Source organism: Rhinoderma darwinii, chromosome 11 (assembly GCF_050947455.1).
Source record: "Rhinoderma darwinii isolate aRhiDar2 chromosome 11, aRhiDar2.hap1, whole genome shotgun sequence".
Taxonomy (NCBI): Eukaryota; Metazoa; Chordata; class Amphibia; order Anura; family Rhinodermatidae; genus Rhinoderma; species Rhinoderma darwinii.
Genome location: NC_134697.1, coordinates 59,732,096 through 59,754,383, shown reverse-complemented (window position 1 = coordinate 59,754,383; position 22,288 = coordinate 59,732,096). Strand labels below are relative to the sequence as shown.

At 42.3% G+C, this 22,288-nt stretch overlaps 1 protein-coding gene across 1 annotated transcript; it reads right to left on the bottom strand.

Moving 5' to 3' along the window:
* Positions 1-597: 597 nt before the first annotated feature.
* Positions 598-21,855, bottom strand: PITX3 (paired like homeodomain 3). Its single transcript, XM_075842735.1, has 3 exons — positions 21,734-21,855; positions 2,762-2,967; positions 598-1,882 (listed from the first exon to the last, which is right to left on the bottom strand). The coding sequence occupies exons 1-3, from the start codon at positions 21,840-21,842 to the stop codon at positions 1,319-1,321; spliced, it is 879 nt and encodes a 292-aa protein (XP_075698850.1). The 5' UTR covers positions 21,843-21,855; the 3' UTR covers positions 598-1,318.
* Between the last annotated feature and the right edge of the window lie 433 nt (positions 21,856-22,288).

The following is a 22,288-nucleotide window of genomic DNA, read 5'->3' as shown; positions in this document are numbered from 1 at the left end:
TAGTATTATATAAATACCGTATGGAGGTATTATTTAGGCATTGTATGGTGATATTATTTTGGCACTGAATGCCTGTATTTTGTAGGCATTTTATGGAAGCATTATTTGGCATTAAAAAGAAATAATTTTAAATATATCTATCTATCTGCTATATATATATATATATATATATATATATATATATATATATATATATATATATATATATATACATACGTGTGTGTGGCTTTTTAAATGACAAGAGAAACTGTCTAAAAATGGTGAGCTGGTATGCTTGTAGGTGTAGCACTAGATATGACAGGGCATGTTGCCCAGTGCCCCATTTTCTATATAAATTGCCCAGATAAGGGCACAGATCTGATAGCGTAGGGTCCTGTCTTTGCTAATATAGTTATGGAAGTGGACTGGTCACTGAAGAAGTAATGTACTTATTATAAGTTGCAGAAGTATAAATGAAAGATAGCAGGTGTGAGTTATCTAGATGGTTAAAAAAAAGCTGGAATATCAATAAGAAGACATCTGGAAATCAAATGTTTCAACGTTTATTTTATTTTATGCCTTAAATGGAATTGGGAAAGAAGAAAGGGAATAGGGGGCACTGAAATTTGTTGAAAAAGAAATGACCATTGTTAAAAGTTACACCTTCAAAGTAATCCCAAGCAGGCTTGAAGCAAAAATGATGGTCTGTGGCCTGGCAATCTGCATCACCTGGGACAAGCATCATCGCATGTTTAAATTCTATTTTATAGATTATTCCACATACAAAACAAGAAAAAAGTTTAATTTGATATTTTTTATAATATATATACATCCTATTTCCTTAAATCATGTGTGGCTTCCGGTTGGACACTTTTATGGTCATGCACGTCTGCAGTATAGTTCTCAGATTTTTGTATTTTTGGGTAATCCTTATGATAAATAAGTAGTTGTTGATTTCTTTGCATTGAAGTGACCTATACATATTTTATGTCTCTGGGTTAAGTCAACTGTACAAAGACCGGGAGCCTTAATAAAAACCACAACAATTAAACAGCTTGCCTTATAAAAGCAAGACTTCTCATAACCATGGAATTCAGTTTTCTTTGGATTGGAAACACTGTCTTCCTGATGAAATATGCATATAGAATGTCCTCTTGACCCAAAAACAAAATACAGTCTGCAAATTTCTCGCACTTTAAAAATGGAAATGATTTCTCAGAGAAATTTTCATGCCCATTTTTTGCTTTTTTTTAATTCTTTTTAAAAAAAAAGGCATCTCCTGCAGGGCAATTAGGTCTTCTGTGTTATGGCTACCATCAAGTCTTTGGCATGTGGTCCTTCATACTGGCCGGTCCACAGCATACTGACAAGGGCTCAGGTTGGAAGCCGGAGTCTGTACTGCTGGGTATGTGAAGTTGGCATGTTGCTTAGCTTTCAGCCTCAAACTCGCCAAGCTTGAATTGCAAGTGTCCCTGTACATGTAGGGACTGGCTGTAGAGGCATAGGGACAGGCACTGGCTGAAACAGCAGAATTGAGGCCGGGACTATTAAGGTTGTTAATGTTTCCCAAATTGTTAAGGCTAGAGCCTGGAACTCCAGTCACTGCTGAAGGAACCATAGATGAAGGCATGGTCATTGAAGCAATTGAGTTGGGTGGCGAGAACATTGGCTGGGATGACAAAGGACTTACATTCATGGAGTTAAAAAATGGAAAACTCTTGGCAGAGAGGGGGCTAGTTGCAAGGCCTTTGGTGGCCCAATTGTTATAGGAGTATCCAGAATACATATCGTCATAGGGCTGCATAAGTCCATTAAACTGGGCTCCAAAGCTATTTTTGCAGAGTTCAGCTTGCTGATTCCTTTCTCGTTTCCTCCACTTGGCTCTCCGGTTTTTGAACCACACCTATAAGTACAAAAAAAAATTATACTTTATTAACCGGCAACATGATGAGATTTTTATCATTGCTATTAACATTCTAAATATTATATAAAAACTTTTAAATATTATTCTATTATACAATAGAAACTAGATCAACCTTCGTGCTTGACTGAGAGTTCCGCTTATTACATCTCATATTTATTATTTCTCATTAGAAAAAAAAGATTCTTACAAACTTAAAATGGTGTGAGTCAATTCCAAATGTGAAAGATATGCCAAATAAAATAATTTTTCATGAAACCTTAAAGTGGTAACAACCATAACCCAAGTCCTAACTCAATTCATATATGTATCAGTTGCCAAATTGGCCAAAAAGTGCAAGTGAAAAACATATAAATGAACAGGCAACACATTATCTGGTACCAGCCAGACCACCTGAAAACACCCCAATGTGTGTTTCGTTTATGGCTATTTCAAAAGGAATCAGTATCAGTTCCACTTAAGCAATTCTTGAAATGTTTAACAAAACCCTATACACGTGATGTAGAAAAAAATTCCAGGTGAATTTGAGGGCGTACTGTGGATTTGTAATCTATCTATGCATGAATGCAAAGCAATAGGTGAAATCCGCAGCAAGATTTGCACAAAAACCTGCAGCAAAATTTGCATCTAACACAAATTTTGCAGTCGATTTCGGCCCCCTACACAGTAAATTCTAAAAATTGGACTATACTAGACAGTGACTTTTTTTGTTTTACAATTTCCAGCAGTTTTTCAGCAGATAAAACGTGGAAAAAAATATTTTTGTAGGGGTTGGTGAGATGAATAGGACAGTGAATAGTAAATATTAAAAAAAAATTATAAATAGATCTCCTGAGACCAGTGAATATATTTTGTACTTACCCTGACTCTGGCCTCAGTTAGGTTGGTCCACACAGCAATCTCCTCCCTGGTGCTCATGTCTGGATATCGGTTCCTCTGGAAGGTGGCCTCCAGTTCTTGCAGCTGCTGGCTAGTAAAATGTGTCCTCTGCCTCCTTTGTTTCTTCTTTAATGAACCATCTTCAGGGTTTGAGTCATCTGTTTGGTTCTGTTGGGACTTTTCTGTGTCTACAAAATAATGTTTTAGAAGAAATGATAAGTTGTTGTTTAAAAATCTATAACCCTTCCATAAACCTTATATTGTGTTAACAAAAGCTATGCAAAGATGTAAGCATGACTATTAAAGGGCTTGTCCGCTTTCCATAACCCTTTTTTTTATAAGAAGGATCCCCTGATAATTAGCTGATCACGTCTTGCTGCTGAGACCGTAATGTGTAGGGAAAACTGTCAATAGTTGAATTATCCTGCAGCACCGCCACAGGTGAAATAAAGCATTACACAGTTCTCACTAAAATTAATTAAATCTCCATGTAGTGCACAGATGTTCTGGGTCCTCCAGGGTGAGGAATGCTCTTTGCAAACAATCTCCGCTTTGGCTAAAAGATGAGGGATCTGAATGGAGAAACTCCTCTATTAACTTCTGAATTATTTTTAGCTGGACAACCCCTTTTACTGAATAAACACTATGACTACAGTATTTAATCAGCTCTAGACATGTACAACTATGAACAATATTTTTGAATAGTGGAAATAATTTTCCATATGAAAAATGATTATCATTGGAATGTTGATAAGATTGAGAGCAAACTTTCCTGTCTATGTCTATCATTATAATTGACAACCTGCATTATTCCTGGTTATGATTATTTACTAGGGAGCCCTCGATACTCAATAGTTATTCCATCATACATTCATACACTTTCTTATACTTTTTATGTGAATGATGCCTGCCTGTATACCTCACATCAGGAGATGTGTGATAAAAGTGCTTTATTCTATGTACTCCATATTGTTTCCTTAAAGGTGAATTATTTTTTACCTGCATTCTGTATAGTGTGTATACTGCATATTGTATTCCTTTAAGTGACCATGAGCAAAGTCATCGTAACACTGAAATCCCACTGATGAGTTTCAAAATCAACAAACTTTGTTAATATGTTAAAAGAAAAACAAAAATCCGTCTGATGTGCCAATGCGTCTACAGACATATGCTCACACATTAGCCTATAAATATTTAATGGTGTGTGCTTTAGAGAATTATGTCTGCCGTCTCCTTCTAACACCATGATATATCTGTAGCCTGTGTAACAATGTCAAGGTGGCGGAAAAGGCAATCTCTGAATTTATTCATAAAGGGAAACAAAAAGAAATATGACCATGTTACTTGCAGGATAGTTTGCGTACTATATATTACATTGCATTATATCATATTTTATTGTTATTGTCATCATTGCTATTAAAAAATGACTGGATAATTGTTGCCATCAGTGGCATAAAGCAATGTCGGACACGAGTTTCTTAGGCTCACCAAAGAAAGGGGAGGGATGAAAGCAGATCGCGGCGTTCAAAGAGGGGGGACTGCACATTGATCGCGTCACAGAAGATAACTGTGACGCGATCAAAGCCCATAACTCATATGGCCAGACAGCCCAAGGTCCATTGAAGGACCCCAGGGCTGTCTGAACATATTTCCTGTTGTTAGGGCATACTGAGGTATGCCCTAACAACTGCCTGTGTACAATCAGTAACAGGCTAATGTACTGGCATATAGATCTATGCTAGTACATTACAGTTACAAAATCAAAATCAAAATTATAAATCCCTTTATGGGATTAAAAAAAAAAGTTAAATGAATGTAAATTTTTTTTAATGATAAATAAATAAATAAAAAGTAAAAAAAATACACAGAAACACAAATTTTTTATAATAAATAAACTTTTTAAAATATAAGTCCAAAAACATGAAATAATATAGACATATTTGGTATCGCCCCGACCGTAACAACCTGTACCACAAATGTATAACATTATTTATGATGATCGGTGTATGGTGTAAAAAAAAAAATATTAAAACTGCTGCGCAACTGCTTTTTTTCTGCATTTTCGCCAAAAGAAAAATTTATAGAAATTAAACGATAATGTATTTGTACCAAAAAATGGTAACATCATTAAAAAATTTTTACATTCATTTAATTTTTTTAAAAATCCCATAAAGGGATTTATCATTTAGATTTTTATTTTGTAACTGTAATGTACTGGCATAAATCTATATGCCAGTACATTAGCCTGTCACTGATTGTACACAGGCAGTTGTTAGGGCATACCTCAGTATGCCCTAACAACAGGAAATATGTTCAGACAGCCCTGGGGTCCTTCAATGGACCCTGGGCTGTCTGGCCATATGATTTGTGGGCTTTGATCGCGTCACAGTTATCTTCTGTGACGCGATCAATGTACAGTCCCCCCTCTTTGAACGCCGCGATCTGCTTTCATCGCGGCGTTCAAAGGGTTAATGGCGGAGAGAAGATGTTTCTCTCTTCTCCGCTGTCAGAGCGGGCCGTGGCTGTGTATTACAGCCGTTGCCCCGCTCTCGATCGCACGCAGAGACGGCTGTCACACAAGACGAGTATGCTCGTCCTAATGCGCGAAGTGCTCGCCGCTCAGGACGAGCATACTCGTCCTGTGTCGGCAACCAGTTAAAGGGGTTGTCCAGGATTAGATAAACATGGTTGCTTTCTCTCAGAAACAGACTCGCACCTGTCTATGAGTTATGTTTGATATTGCAGCTCAGCTGTATTGAAGTTACAAAAGCTGATCTGAAAAACCAGACACAACTTGCGGACAGGTGTGGCCCTGTTTTTGAAAGAAAACCACCACGTTTTTGTAATCCTGGACAGCCCTTTTAACAGTGTCTATTGTTTACAAGGCCCGTGTGGTATGTCTGCCCCTGTATTAGCCTATACGGGTTATGCTGCAATCATATAGCTGTAATACGGCCTTAGGCGTGATCCATATACTTAGAGCCAAATGGATCCCATTATGCGTCACCAGTTAGACCTATTCTTTGGGAAGGCTTTCCAGATTATACATGACAGGATCCAATCTCGGATTGACCCTAAATAAACTGAGCTATATTATAGCATCTGAATGCAGCCTTAGATGGTTAATCTAGGCAGCGTTATACATGGACCCATAAAGGATAAGATTCTAAAGAGCTATTTTTGACACATTCTGCTATCGGTCCAACACTAGAAGTTGTATAATAGTATGAAATATTTCTTTGTATCATTAATCATTCATTGTGTGACCCTTCAAAAAAAATGCTATGGAAATGATTTGGGTAAAATATTCTCTAAGTACTAGGGATAAAATAAAAATACTTGGCTGGTGCATCTGGCTCTGTCGTAGACTCATTGCGGTGCTATTAGCATTTGGCTTATTTTAAAGAAGAACACTCATGCAGATATAAAAGTTATTTTTATCTTATGGGAGATTACAAACTAACACAATTAAGCTGCTTGGAAAAGAAAACAGTAGAAAATAAGCTGGCGCTAAAGGGCGGTCATCAAGTTTCACAGAATTGTCAAGTAATGATTCAGGACATGGGGCAGCATCTGGTTTGAAGTTATAGCCCTGTATTGTTGCATTTGATTCACCACCAGGAAATACAGTAATGCACCAATCTTATTGAAGACACAAAGCTTTATCCTATTTATTCTTCTCTGCCAACAAAAAAGCAAATTATTAAGCTTTAATTTATTGACTCGAATGTCACTTACCACATAAAAAAAAAATTACTAATGTCAATCTGTTGTCCTCTTTAGCCATTTTTTTGTTTCTAGAAGAGCTAGGTGACTATGGATATGACTACCAGTGGCGGATCATCATGAGGGCGGTTCGGGCGGCCACCCGGGGCCCAAGGCTCTCAGGGGTCCCGTGGCCGCCCGGCGCATAACATTGATGGGCCAGACGGCATGGGCCCCTTCATGCCCAGTGGCATTGCTAGCATCGGAGGGGGGGTGGCGCTATCTATAGGGGGTGTGTGTGATGCTATCTACAGGGGCTGTGTGTGGCGCTATCTACAGGCGGCACTGTGTATGTGGTGCTTTACTTTACAGTATTTGACACAATTATATTCAGGGGCACAGTGTATGGTGCTATTATATTTAGGGGCACAGTGTGGAGCACCATGATAATTTTATCTTTGATTATAGGTGTGTAAATGTTGGAAAAGTGAGGAGCCGAAGACATCTGAGTGGCAAATTCTGAAGAAATGGGTCATGGCCGGGAGAAGTCGTTATGAAGTCTGGACCTGATGGAGAAGAAAAGAGGAAAAAACTACTAGAATCTGAGAAGTCGTCATCTGTGAGTCACTGGATTTATAGAGAATCTGTCACCTCTCCTGACATGTTTATTATAGGAAATCCTTGTATTTCACAAAAAGTCTTTGTGCAGTCCAGGACTGATAGACAAATGGGTGATACCATTCCCCTTGTCAGGAGGATGTGTCCCTGCACAGTGCGATACTGTCAGCGATGGTTGGGGAATTATAACACCTATTTGTTAATGCTTGCACAAAAAGGTAGTGTGTAGCATCCATGGCCGCGGGCCGTCGGGTTTACTCACCTCCCGACGCCCGCAGCCATGGATCTGTGAGCGCTGGTCTCCGTCTCCCTCCTAGGAGATGCCAGCGCTCACTTCCGCTCCGTTCGGCTGGGTCCCGTAGGGTGCGCGCGCACGCTCGTGCCTGGCCTTAAAGGGCCAGCGCGCGCGATTAGGAAATCGTCATCACTATCAACTGCCACGATTTCCTGGTCTATAAGAAGGCCCCTGGCCTTCTAATCCTTGCCTGAGCGTTGTTAGTCTTTCCCAGTCTGTCTCGCAATGGTCCCTTAGTGTCTCCCGTTCCAGCTGTTACCCGTGCCCTGTTACCGTTCCTGTATTCCGTATTGTTCTAGTTCCTGTGCCTACCAGCGTTGGAGTGTCATCTGCCACGTCAAGTGTCTTCCGCTTCATCAGATACTGCCCGCCACGTCTGGCGCCACCTGCCGCACCTGCCTCCATCCGTGCTGAAGCCACAGCCACCGCCCGGACTATTTCAGGCACCCAAGCATTACTGTCTGCCGTTGACTTCCGCATAGACTGTGACCTGGTCAGCTGCCTCCCCGCTACGGCGGAGCGGCCTAGTGGGTCCACATACCCTGTGTCCGTGACAGTACGCTCAGGCCATGGAACCCGCTGGCTAGCCCAAGACCCCAGTACAGAAGATTCAGACAGAGATGCATGACCTACGCACACGTCAGGATCAACTCCTTGAGGCAGTGAATTCTATCCTGGTCCGCCTGGATCTACTCGCTGTTCCACCCCCGGTTCTTCCTCCTGAAGCTGTTGCTGTGCCACTGCCTGTTGCTCCCCCTGTTTGTTCCGGATCCTCAGTTCCTCTGCCCCTTCCTCCTCGCTACGACGGTGACCCCAGAGCATGTAGAGGATTTCTCAATCAATGCACGGTGCATTTTAGGCTACGGCCTCATCTCTTCCCCTCCGAGGAGGCCAAAGTGGCATTTATTACCTCCCTCCTCGCTGGCAAGGCCCTCGCATGGGCGAACCCAATCTTGGAGCAACAAGGACCTGTATCCGCGGACCTAGCCTTGTTCCTGCAGTCCTTTCGTGCCGTGTTCGAGGAGCCGGGTCGAACATCCTCTGCCGCAGCTACTCTGTTGACCCTCAAGCAAGAGGGCTCCACAGTAGGGGAGTATGCTATCTCCTTCCATACCCTAGCAGCCGAGCTGGCATGGAACAATGAGGCACTGGTCGCGACCTTCTGGCAGGAACTGTCCTCTCACATCAAGGACGAACTGGCAGCCCGCGACCTTCCTTCTACCTTGGATGCCCTCATCCAGTTAGCCACCCGGGTTGATATGAGAATCGGGGAGCGCTCTCAAGAGGTTCGTCAGGAGAGCCGGGCCCACAGACCAGCACCCTCTGCCCAGAGACCCACTGCCCAGACGCTCCTCTGGACTTTGTATGTATTGTGGCCTCAAGGGTCATTTTGTGCGCCAATGCCCACAGAAACCGGGAAACTCCAGTACCTAGGGTTGGTTGGAGAGGCAACTCTAGGTGGAACGTCTCCAAACGTTAAAACCTCTTCCAAATTATCGATACCTGTGGCCATCGTCACCGGACAGACATCACATCCTTCCTCCGCCTATCTTGACTCTGGAGCGGCTGCTAATTTTATCCACCAGGATCTAGTGGATCGGTTTCAACTACCCACAGTCCGTCTGGAGAGACCCCTGGCAGTTGCCTCTGTGAATGGTCTACTGTTGCCTGATCCGATCATGCTCATCACTGAGCCGTTGACACTACGGGTCGGAGCTCTTCACTCAGAACAGATCACCTTCCTGGTACTACCTAAGGCTATCAATCCTATCCTGCTGGGTCTGCCATGGCTCCGTCTACACGCCCCGACACTCGACTGGAATTCTGGAGAGGTTCTTCAATGGGGTTCCAGATGCCATAGCCAATGCCTGTCACAAGTCCGTCCTGTTGTGCCCCCTCTGCCTCAGTCACTCTCCGATCTACCTTCTCAGTATGCCAGTTTTGCGGATGTCTTTTGCAAACGAGAGGCTGAGACGTTGCCTCCACATCGGAATTATGACTGTCCCATTGAACTGGTTCCCAATGCTTCTCTTCCCCGTGGACGAGTATATCCTCTCTCCTTGCCAGAGACTTTATCGATGTCAGCCTATATCAAGGAGAACATGGAGAGGGGTTTTATTCTAAAATCTTCCTCCCCGGCCGGGGCAGGCTTCTTCTTCGTTAAAAAGAGAGATGGATCTCTCCGACCCTGCATTGACTACTGTGGTCTCAATCAGATCACGCTCAAGAACAAATACCCATTGCCACTCATTTCCGAGCTATTTGATCGCATACGAGGAGCCAAAAATTTTTCCTAGCTAGATCTGCGGGGGGCCTATAATCTAATCCGGATTCGCCGGGGTGACGAATGGAAGACGGCATTTAACACCCGCGATGGGCACTACGAATACCTAGTGATGCCCTTCAGACTGTGTAACGCTCCCGCAGTATTTCAGGAGTTCGTTAATGATATCTTCCGAGATCTCCTCTATATGTGTGTTGTAGTTTATCTCAATGATATTCTAATCTTCTCCCCAGATCTGATGACCCATCGGAGGCATGTTCGTCAAGTTCTTCTGCGACTAAGAGAGAATCGCTTGTATGCCAAGTTAGAGTTAGAGAAATGCACCTTTGAAAAGAGGTCTTTGCCCTTCCTGGGCTATGTCATCTCGTTTCAAGGCCTTAAGATGGACCCTGAGAAATTAAAGTCTGTCCTGGAATGGCCACGTCCTCAAGGCCTAAGGGCCATACAGCGGTTCCTGGGTTTCGCGAATTTCTACCGGCAGTTTATTCCGAACTTTTCTTCTCTGACGGCCCCCATCTCTACCCTTACCAAGAAAGGTGTGAACGCCAAGGTATGGACTCCAGAGGCAGAGTCCGCATTCATTAGCCTCAAGAAAGCCTTCACTTCAGCTTCAATCCTCCATCACCCTGACGTATCTCGGCAGTTCTCACTAGAAGTGGACGCTTCCTCTGTTGGTGCAGGCGCACTTCTGTTCCAGAGGAGCTCCAAAGGAAAGGCAGTTGTATGTGGCTACTATTCAAGACTGTTACTCCATTGGAGATCGGGAGCTACTGGCTATCAAATTGGCCCTGGAGGAGTGGAGACATCTTCTGGAGGGCGCTGCTCACCCCATCCTGATCTTCACCGACCACAAGAACTTCACCTACCTTCAGTCCGCTCAAAGACTGAATCCTCGTCAAGCCAGGTGGTCACTGTTCTTCACCCGTTTCCAATTTCTGCTCCACTACCGTCCCGCGGACAAGAATGTGAGGGCCGATGCCCTGTCCAGATCATTGGAGACAGAAGACACGGTGGAGTCCCTTCAGACGATCATAGACCCATCCTGCATTGTCACCGCCAATCCTCTGCAGCTTAGAAATATCCTTCCGGGGTGAACTTTTGTTCAGTTGGCAGACAGAAAAAGAATTCTCAGCTGGGGACACAGTTCTAAACTAGCTGGGCACGCCGGTGTCCGTAAAACCCAAGACCTGATTGCTTGTCACTTTTGGTGGCCCACGCTACCTAAGGATATTCTGGACTTTGTCTCTGCTTGCACGGTCTGTGCCTCTAATAAAGTGACTCACTCCAAGCCTGCCGGCCTGCTTCAACCTCTGCCTGTACCCAGTGCCCCCTGGCAGCACATCGCTATGGACTTCATCACAGACCTTTCTCTCTCAGCAGTATGCAACACCATCTGGGTGGTGGTGGAGCGGTTCTCTAAGATGGCACATTTTATCCCGCTGACCGGCCTACCCTCTGCTCCCTGACTGGTGAGTCTCTTCATTCAGCACATCTTTCGCTTGCATGGCTTGCCTCTTCACATTGTGTCCGACCGGGGGGTTCAGTTTACCTCTAAGTTCTGGAGAGCCCTCTTTAAACTCTTGGATGTGAGTTTGGACTTTTCCTCTCCCTATCACCCCCAGTCCAATGGGCAAGTTGAGAGGATCAACCAGATCATGGAAAATTATCTCCTCCACTTCATCTCTTCGCAGCACGATAACTGGGTACAGCTTCTTCCATGGGCCGAGTTTTCTTACAACAACCACACAAGTGAGTCCACCACTTCCACTCCGTTTCACATTGTGTACAGTCAACATCCCAGAGTTCCTCTTCCTGTATCAACTTCATCTCAGGTACCCGCTGCTGATTCTGCATTTGGGGACTTCCTGCAAATCTGGCAACAGACCCGGTCCTCTATTTTGCTGGCGGTGGATCGCATGAAGCGAAAGGCAGATACCAAAAGAGAGCCGCCTCAGTATCTTCCTGGGACTAAAGTCTGGCTGTCCTCTCTGAACATTCGCTTGAGGGTGCCTTCATACAAGTTTGCTCCCAGGTTCCTTGGTCCTTTCGAGATCCTGCAACAAATTAACCCTGTCTCCTATAAGCTGCGGCTGCCTCCTACCCTCAGAATCCCTAACTCCTTTCATGTGTCCCTCCTGAAACCAGTGGTCCTGAACCGCTACAGCAAGACTTCTAGTTCCACAGTTGCTCCCAGCGGTCCTTCTGATGTATTCGAGGTAAAGTAGATCCTGGACTGCAAAAGGGTAGGAGGAAGGACTTTCTATTTGGTGGACTGGAGAGGGTTTGGTCCTGAGGAGAGGTCCTGGGAGCCAGAAGAGAACCTCAGCGCCCCTGCTCTTATTAAAAAGTTTCTCTCTCACTCTGGCCCCAAGAAGAGGGGGCGTAAGAGGGGGGATACTGTAGCATCCATGGCCGCGGGCCGTCGGGTTTACTCACCTCCCGACGCTCGCAGCCGTGGATCTGTGAGCGCTGGCCTCCGTCTCCCTCCTAGGAGATGCCAGCGCTCACTTCCACTCAGTTCGGCTGGGTCCCGTAGGGTGCGCGCGCACGCTCGCGCCCTTAAAGGGCCAGCGCGAGCAATTAGGAAATCGTCATCACTATCAACTGCCATGATTTCCTGGTCTATAAGAAGGCCCTTGGCCTTCTAATCCTTGCCTGAGCGTTGTTAGTCTTTCCCAGTCTGTCTCGCAATGGTCCCTTAGTGTCTCCCGTTCCAGCTGTTACCCGTGCCCTGTTACAGTTCCTGTATTCCGTATTGTTCTAGTTCCTGTGCCTACCAGCGTTGGAGTGTCATCTGCCACGTCAAGTGTCTTCTGCCACGTCAAGTGTCATCTGCCACGTCTAGTGTCATCTGCCACGCCAAGTGTCATCTGCCACGTCAAGTGTCATCTGCCACGCCAAGTGTCATCTGCCACGTCAAGTGTCTTCTGCCACGCCAAGTGTCATCTGCTACGTCAAGTGTCTTCCGCTTCATCAGATACTGCCCGCCACGTCTGGTGCCACCTGCTGCACCTGCCTCCATCCGTGCTAAAGGCACAGCCACCTCCCGGACTATTTCAGGTACCCAAGCATTACTGTCTGCCATTGACTTCCGCATAGACTGTGACCTGGTCAGCTGCCTCCCCGCTACGGCGGAGCGGCCTAGTGGGTCCACATACCCTGTGTCCGTGACATAGTGTTAACAATAGTTATGGCGCGGCAGGGCGGCAATGGAGAAGGGGGCCCCAAATTTGGGTAACAGCCCAGGGCCTATGGTCTTCTTAATCTGCCACTGATGACTACCATTATAGACATTGTCACCCAGCTTTCCTACAATCCATTTCCATATTTCTGAAAACTTTAAGACTCGAAGGAGTAGGCGATGAAAACTGTAATGATGACGGGGGATGGGGTCGGAGTGAGGGAGCTATGAGCCTATACAGTATGCAGGTTCCTAGTGAATTGCAAGCACAAAACTGGGACAGGGCTCCCACCTAGTATGTGCCCAGCTTCTAAAATGTGGACATATATTTGTATCTTTATGGGTGCGTTCAATAATTCCCAACCATAGCTTTTATCTCCAACCACTACAAAAAAAACTTACAAAACATGGCTAAAGAAAACGTGCTAAAGACCAATTCTAGTCTTACAGTTTTCCTGACCATCAAAAATAAAACTACTTTTCTAGAGAAATGATCATTATTATAGTTAGTGCTTATTAAGTAAATATATTCTGCTCAGGGCTCATCCATATGGCTGTATTGTGGCTCTGTACATTCTCCGAGTTGTATGAAGCTGTGAAAGTGCACCCATAAACTGTATAAAAGTACAGAAACAATATTGTGGTTGTGGTATGTTCCATCGGATGCCGTATTATAGAGATATTCTCCCAAGGGTATGTTCACACGGCCAAATTTCAGACGTATACGAGGCGTATTATGCCTCGTTTTACGTCTGAAAATACGGCTCCAATACGTCGGCAAACATCTGCCCATTCATTTCAATGGGTTTGCCGACGTACTGTGCAGACGACCTGTTATTTCCGCATCGTCGTTTGACAGCTGTCAAACGACGACGCGTAAAAATACAGCCTCGTCAAAAGAAGTGCAGGACACTTCTTTGGACGTTTTTGGAGCTGTTTTCTCATAGACTCCAATGAAAACAGCTCCAAAAACGGACGTAAAAAACGCCGCGAAAACGGCGTGAAAACGCCGCGAAAAATGCGAGTTGGTAAAAAAACGTCAGAAAAGCAGGGTCTGTTTTCCCTTGAAAACAGCTCTGGATTTTCAGACGTTTTTGTTGACTACGTGTGAACATACCCTTAGAAGCATTGTTTCTAAGGTAGACTATCTGACATAAAGCCCTGCACGGAGCACTATACAGTGATACACTCCACCAAATGACATATAACGAAATATATTTCTGAGCTAAATATCTGCCCAGCACAATTGTAATTTACATTCCCCGATCCAAACTACTTTGCTCAGAAGGAGGCGGCAGCGCGCACAAGAGAAAGCATTTCCAATGAAGAAAAGAAAAAAAAAAAGGATCGCGACACGAATATGATGGGATTAAAATGTAGAATAAAAGAAAGGTGAGTATTAAGACTTATTTCGAGTTTACTGTACCAATGATGCTGATATCAGTTGTAATTGGAATTGCTCTATGAACTTTAACTATCTAGAAATACATTTGTTTTTGTGGCCATTTTTTTTTTTAAGCTGTGAATTAAGAATGATTTTTGTTTCACTAAGTGAACATTAATTTAAGCCTAAAGGCGTCTCTCTAGAAGACACAACCATTACTCCTGATGCTAATAAAAAGACAGACTTTATTTGAGCTTGCATTAGTTTGTAGATTTATTGGCATCAGTAGCAATTATTATACCTTTATAACAGGGTTTAGCCTTTTGCAGTAGTATTTTTTCTTGTTATAATGGCTGGTGGAAATTAAATACTTCATCACCAATACAGTTTAGGTGTATGCAACTTGCTTGTGGCCGCAAAAATATTTATGTGAATTCAGTCTATTGATTTATTATTAGCTAATTGTAACCACTGCACCTAAGGCTGGATTCACACGACCATGTTACGTCCGTAATGGACGGAACGTATTTCGGCCGCTAATCCCGGACTGAACACAGTGCAGGGAGCCGGGCTCCTAGCATCATAGTTATGTACGATACTAGGAGTCCCTGCCTCTCCATTGAACTACTGTCCCGTACTGAAAACATGATTACATGTTAACATTTTAACATGCATTTTTGGTGGCATTTTTCATTTAGTGATATTTTGTACATGGACTTTTTCCGCCATTTTTAAAGTCCTAAAGAGTAATCTATGGAAAAAAAAAAAAACTGAAAAAATGCCTTAGCCAGAGCATGCTGCTTTTTGGGAAAAAAAATGTGACTAACCCCAAAAACGCTGCAAACAAAATGCTTTGTGCTTTTACAATAATTCATTATAGACTTTAAAGAAACTTGTCGCTAGATTTTAGGACACTAAACCACCAGCATGTGGTTATACTGCTGGGGTTTAGCGTCGTAAACATGTCACTTTTAAAGGTGTCCGTTTTAGCATTTGGTGTAAAAATAAGTTATAATACAGCGTGTGCAGTATGCAGATGACCGGCTTCGTGCACATGTTCAGACGTCAGATGAAGCCTGCGCATCAGGTGTTTGGTGTAACTTTCTAGATAATCTTTATTAAAAATAATTTTTACTTTTTGAGACACAGCTGCTTTGTATCCTGTATACAGAGCAGCTGTATCTTGCACTGAGACCTGAATCCGTCAGGTCCGCGGAACAGATGGGTTCAGTGTCCATGGAGTCCTGCGTGTCTCTGATATGCAGGATCCACCGGTTATCGATCCCATCTAAGTTATGAACTTAGATGGGATCGGTAACCGCTCAATTCTGTGTGACCTGCTGTGACTGAATCCGTCAGTGCCGCTGACTTGACATATACAGGTTTCAGTCTGTATACAGGATACAAATGCAGCTGTATCTCAAAAAGAAACAATCAATTTTAATAAAAAGTATCTAGAAAGTTGCACAAAACACACTATTTTTTATAAAAAAAATAATATTTCAAAGTTGTACATAGCCTTTAATTACAAATACTATTTACAAAAACTGATACATAAATAAACATATCGTATGTGTTATATGTGGTTTCATATGTCTCTACAGCAAATAGCAGACTATATTGTAAGCGTTGCCAAGGATTAGGTATCCAAACAATCTTTCATCGTTGACCAATGTATCCATTATTCCTTATATGTTTCCTGTATATATTTTGTTGGCAAAAACATGGAGTATTGTGTAGTTTCCATATTTTATAAATCTATCATGTAGTGACAGAGTGGCGGCATGGTGGTTAACATTGAGCGAAGGTTTCATTTGAATCCAGGACCCCCGTGCTATCACTCATTGCCTGCTTGGGTTTCCTTGGTTTCCTAAGGTTCTCCTATTTCCTTTCACACTCAAACAACTTACTGATAGTACATACATGTGTGCTCCTGAGATAGGGGAATTTGGTTGTGAGCATAACTGAGGACAGGGGACCAGAGTTGGCTTTATGTTGGATGCTGCCCTGTGCAGTATCTTCTGTGGGCGGCCTTCCATATGGAGTATTGTCATACAGTGCACAAATAACCATACCAAACACAGTCAAATTACAGTATGACAAATGGCAGATAACAGTGCCAGATAACACTTCCATACAGTTACCTAAATAACAGTGCTCTAAAGTGTGATGTATTACAAAAACAGTATAATGTAAAGTTTCTAATTGGCAATGCCACAGAATCTAAATATCCCCATACAGTGCTCAAATAATACAACATACTGTGACCACATAACAGCTCCATATGTAAAGCAATCTAAGAACAGCACTATACAAAGTCTAAGTAAATCTGCTATATAATTAATAAGATAAAAAAGATCCAAATCATCTCAGCAGAGGTAGAATATGCATCCTGTGTGAGTGAGGGATATATTGGGGCTATACAAATGATAACAAATAAGTAAAGTAATAGCTAATATATCATTAATATATCATTTTAGAAATCTAATTCCACTTCATTTCATAATAGTAATAATATTAATTTTGTAGACAATTATAAAGTCATTTATTAAAAAAGTACACAATTAATGAAAAACTTAACTACAGATCATAGAACTGATTCACAGACATAATGAAGGTCCTGTCCCACAATGAAAATTATAAATGCGTTATATCAGAGGCTGAGTAAGGCCACAGGGTGTGTCTTGAGTAAAAGATGGTTGAGGTCGGTGTCTCTGAGAGAAGGGTTAGAAGGCCAGTAAAATTAAGAAAACAGCTTCATATTCTAATGCATTAAAGAGAACCTTTCACCTGCCCATACATGTGCAGCGAAGTGCAGCATGTAATGGGGAGGGCCGCACAAACCCTGGGGCACATTTTTTTTCTACCCTTCTCCGTTATTTAGATATCGGTGCCGTTATATCTGGCACCCGGTATTTAAATAACCCCCTGAACTGTCAATGGGGTGTGTAATGGCAAGTGGCGTGTTACTATGGCTGTGACACTGTCCAATCAGCTACGGACAGTGTTACAGCAAGAGCCGGAGAGAGGCGAGCGTGTTCGCGCACGCTCTGACTCTTCAGCTGTCGGCAGACAAGGACAAGACTGATCTCTCACGACAATGTACTAGAAGGCTCTAAGGAGCATTATCTACAGTGGACTCTGAGGGGCATTATCTACAGGGGCACTGAGGGAATTATCTACAGATAGCTTTATGAGGAGTACTATTTACAGGGCGCTCTATGAGGGGCACTATCTACAGGGGGCTCTATATGGGACAATATCTACAGGAGCATTGTGAGTGGCACTATCTACAGGGGATATTGTGAGTGGCATTATATACAGGGAGCATTGTAAGTGGAACTATCTACAGTGGGCACTGTGTGTGGTGGTTTACAGTGTTTGACACAATTGTATTCAGGGGCACAGTGTATGGTGCTATTATTATTATATTCAGGGGCACAGTGTATGGTACTATTATATCCAGGGGCGCAGTGGATGGTGCTATTATATTTAGGGGCATAGTGTGTGGCACCATGAGAATTTTATGTTTGTTTATAGGCGCTGAAATGTTGAAAAAGTGAGAAGCCGTAGACATCTGTGTGGCAAATTTTGGAGAAATGTCTAGTGAATGGCGGGAGAAGTCGTCAAGGGTTCTAGACTGGATGGAGAAGAAAAGAAAAAAAGAACGACTAGAATTTGAGAAGACGTCACCTGAGTCACTGGATTCATAGAGAATCTGTCACCTATCCTGATGTCTATTATAGAAAATCCTTGTATTTCACAAAAAGTCTTTGTTTATTCCAGGACTACTCAACAGATGGGTGTCACCATTCCCCTTGTCAAGAGGATGTGTCCCTACACAGTGTGATACTGTCAGCGATCGATGGAGACTGTCAGTAGGTAGAGACACAGCCCTTTGACAAGGGGAATCATAAAATCTATTTGTCAATGCTCGCACAGAAAGGCAGTGTACTACAGACACGGTGCAGCAGTTGAGAAGGAGGGCCCAAGTTTGGGGAACAGCCCGGGGCCTATGGTCTACTTAATCCACCACTAGCCCTCTAGTATGCTATTATATTTTATCATATAATATACTATATGATTGATCTTGTTCTTTGGTTTTATAGCTATGTACAGCATAGTATTAGGCAGTGAATTGTGATTTCCATTTTCTGTTCCGTCATGGGAGCGAAAAATGCAATTTAAGCTATGACAGATCCATCACATGATGTATCCCATTGATTTATAATAGTTTCCATTGAGTTCCATCCAATGCATATGTGAAAACTAATATTGATTTTATATGACATGTTTTTATAATGCGAAAGCTAAGTTAATAACATTTATATTCTTTAACTAAAATACCTTTTAATAAATAAAATGCCCTGTAATAAATAAAACGCATAATAACTTTAACTTAAAGAGGTTCTTTGCATTTGAAAACCCATTTTACAATAATCTATTAGGGAACTCATACATGGCAGTTAATACATGGCAGTCCTATGACCTAATGTCACCCAAAATGTACAACCACAACAACTCAGAAATTAATAACAATCTAATGATAAGAAATAATACAATTTATGGATACTAAAGAACTAGAGCAAAGAACAAGCCTGAAAAGTAGACGCTTTATTAGATGGAAGTTCTGGCAACAACAGTACTTGTAATTATTATATATTATAACAGTAACTAAAAAGTCATTCTGATTACCTTATTAATAATCCTTTACTGGCACAGTATGCTGAGCAATGAATTTCCATATTTTTATGCAGATCTTGTAGTCACAAGTCCTCAGCGAGTGTTTGATAGATAAGTATTTTTGTTGGTGGGGTGGATTAACAAGGTATTTTTTGACTATCCATCCATCCATCCATCCATCCATCTATCTATCTATCCATCTATCTATCTATCTATCTATCCATCTATCTATCTATCTATCTATCTATCCATCTTACTAGTTCACACATAATTGCTAATAGGGTAAGTCACTGGGAAAACCACTAGATGGCACTGTAATAATTTCACATATATAGTCAATGCTCCGACATTAGCTCTCATAGTAGAAGCTATGGAAAAGATTGAAAGCTAAAGAACAGATGTGCTAATCTTTTCCAATTTACATAGGAAAAGTATTCAAGAAATGCAGCCCCGACTGTATCATGAAAACATGTAAGTGTAGTAAGAATTTTAAAAAGTACTATGGAATAAACATTTAGTGTTCCTTGCGAAGAACACTAAGTGATGAATAATTTAGCAATTATCTCTATTTAAATATTTTGCTATATGAAAATTCACCCAACAGCTTACTCTACGGATGAGCCTCTCTAATTGATCTCTACATACACATCCAGCCAGCTACTATTAATGAACAGCATGCATAGAGTCGTTGTACGGACACTACCTTCGAAATATGCAGCAAATCCTCAAGTCATACTGATTTTTTCAGAAGCATGTGTATGGGGTTTTAAAAGAGAGCCCATTCACACACATTGTACTGTTGAGGAAAATCCACATCTAATCCAGTGCTTGTGCACATGGCCTAATGCTTACTGTGAAAGTAAAAACGTCACGTAATTCACTCACCTACTGAGCATAATTTCTTAACTTTGTTGTAAACAATAGCTGCTAAAGGCTATATTGCCTATATATTTTTTTGTAATTTATGGGTCCTCAGCAGGCCCAGAGTGATATATTAATTCAAATAGACCACATACACCTGCAGTTGCTATTTTGATAGATTTCTCTATTTGCCTTGAAGTCGTAATTTCTCAATTGGAAATGTATCAGTGATTCACTATATCAAAAATGTATGAAAAAAATAAGAATCAGACACCTAATAGTGCATGACAATCTCTTTCTACCAAAGCTAGAACGAGCCCTATATCTTACATGGATCCAGAGATCTCCCCATTCATTCTTCCAATTGCTTTGTTAGATTTTCTTCAGACTGGCAGCTCAGGGGTTGTCCTTTTTGCTGCAGCTCCTCCCCCTTCCTGTCATATCTTGTATAGGCAGATCATTCTGCTTCACTGTCTCTGCTTCCTCTCCAGGTGAAGCTTTACAAATGCCCCCCATTCCATGTCTTTTTAGAGGGAGAGCCCAGCGCTATATAACTGAAGAAGAGGGAGAGCCCGCAGCTTAAACACAGTGAGAGGATGAGCAGGAGAGGGGAGAGCTCTACACTGTATGAAAGCAGTGCTGTATGCAGGCTCTCTCTTCATCCAAGCAAACGGCTTGCTCTCCTGTGAGTTTCTTACTGTGTGAGTCCCCATCTACAAGCTGTGTTCCTGAATAAAAGCATCTTCTCTACCTCTTTACTGATAAGCAATGAAGATATTTTTTGTTGGCTGTTGGTAGTTGGAAAGTGGATCTGAGCATGTGCGTCCTCCCTCAATCAGATCAGTAGGGGAGGATGTGCACATAACTAGATTAAAGCTTTTTCACAGGCCCCTATAAATCCTCTAATAAATTGTTTGGGTATTTAACAAAAAAATTTACAATATATGGTATTGTTATTTAAAAAGAAACAAAAAAAAATGCCCCTTGTGAGGTATTAAAACAACTGTTTCCTGACATTTGGAGATCCACAAAAATGGTACACTATTACTTGAGATCCAAAACAAGCAGAGTTTGTGCACCTTAACCTGATTCTCATTGATTAAGCGACTACGTAAATAGAAGTACAATAACAAACGAAATCTCGAGCCAACAACCCCCTCCAAAACCCCCACTCTTAATACTTGCTAGAAATTTCCAAAATCAGGATGGGTTAGTTGGTCTGGTATTTATAGGTAAACCTACTGTATAGATTCAGAGTTAGGCTGGGTTCACACGAGCATGTTCGGTCCGTAAAGGAAGGAACGTATTTCGGCCGCAAGTCCCGGACCGAACACACTGCAGGGAGCCGGGCTCCTAGCATCATAGTTATGTACGACGCTAGGAGTCCCTGCCTCTCCGTGGAACTACTGTCCCGTACTGAAAACATGATTACAGTACGGAACAGTTGTCCTGCAGAGAGGCAGGGACTCCTAGCGTCGTACATAACTATGATACTAGGAGCCCGGCTCCCTGCAGTGTGTTTGGTCCGGGACTTGCGGCCAAAATACGTTCCGTCCTTTACGGACGTAACATGCTCCTGTGAACCCAGCCTTAGGTCTGCCCAAGCTGGTGCCTAACACAGGCCTCCTGCAGACCTGCCACATAACAGCTCTACACCGTGCATGGTAAAATTCTATCCCACGTATGTGCATGGAGCCAGGCTGCAGGGGGAATGGTTTGGGATGTAGCATAAGCAGTCAGCTTATCTATTACATTCAAGTACCTTTGCTATATTTAACAATATGTAACACAAATTGTTTTTCAATGATAATGCCTCTCAGGAATAGAATCAATGGGTGTTATATAGGGTATGCCATGATTAGGAACATTCCAAAATGAATGTCAGAGTTCTTACATTTGATATTGGGTTCCATCATAGCACTAAGTGCGGTAACTGTACTCACCACTGTGCTCCTGCCCTTTGCAGCTGTGATCATGTTGAGGTGTTCCAGAATCAGAGAGGGAGAGAGCAGGACTTCGAGCCTCCGAGTCAGTCATAAGGTTGAAATCCATGAGGCAGCACAAAGTGACAACTGAAAGGAAACAGAGCATCATTGTAATAAGTGGATAATGGATGATTTAGTCCAGCTAGTAACACTAAACAAATTCAGTGTAGCAATCTACCTGCCAACTTCACTGAAAAAATAAACTAATATTGTAAAAATATAAAGCTCTGTATATAATAGTGATGCTTCCTATAAATCCTGCGTTTAACTGGACCTAGATCAACTCTAAGACCAGGTTCATGCAGCATCTCGAGTTACAGGAGAAAAGTGTACAGTAATGTTACAAAATATATATATAAAAAGATAAAACCCCTTTAGGTGTTTTCTGATCTTTGGGCAAAACACTGTAAAAGTATAAATAAATAAATAAATACAATTAAAATAATAAAATATAAAAACATGCTAAAAAAAAACCCAACAAATAAATGACCTCAAATCAGGGGTGTCAAAATA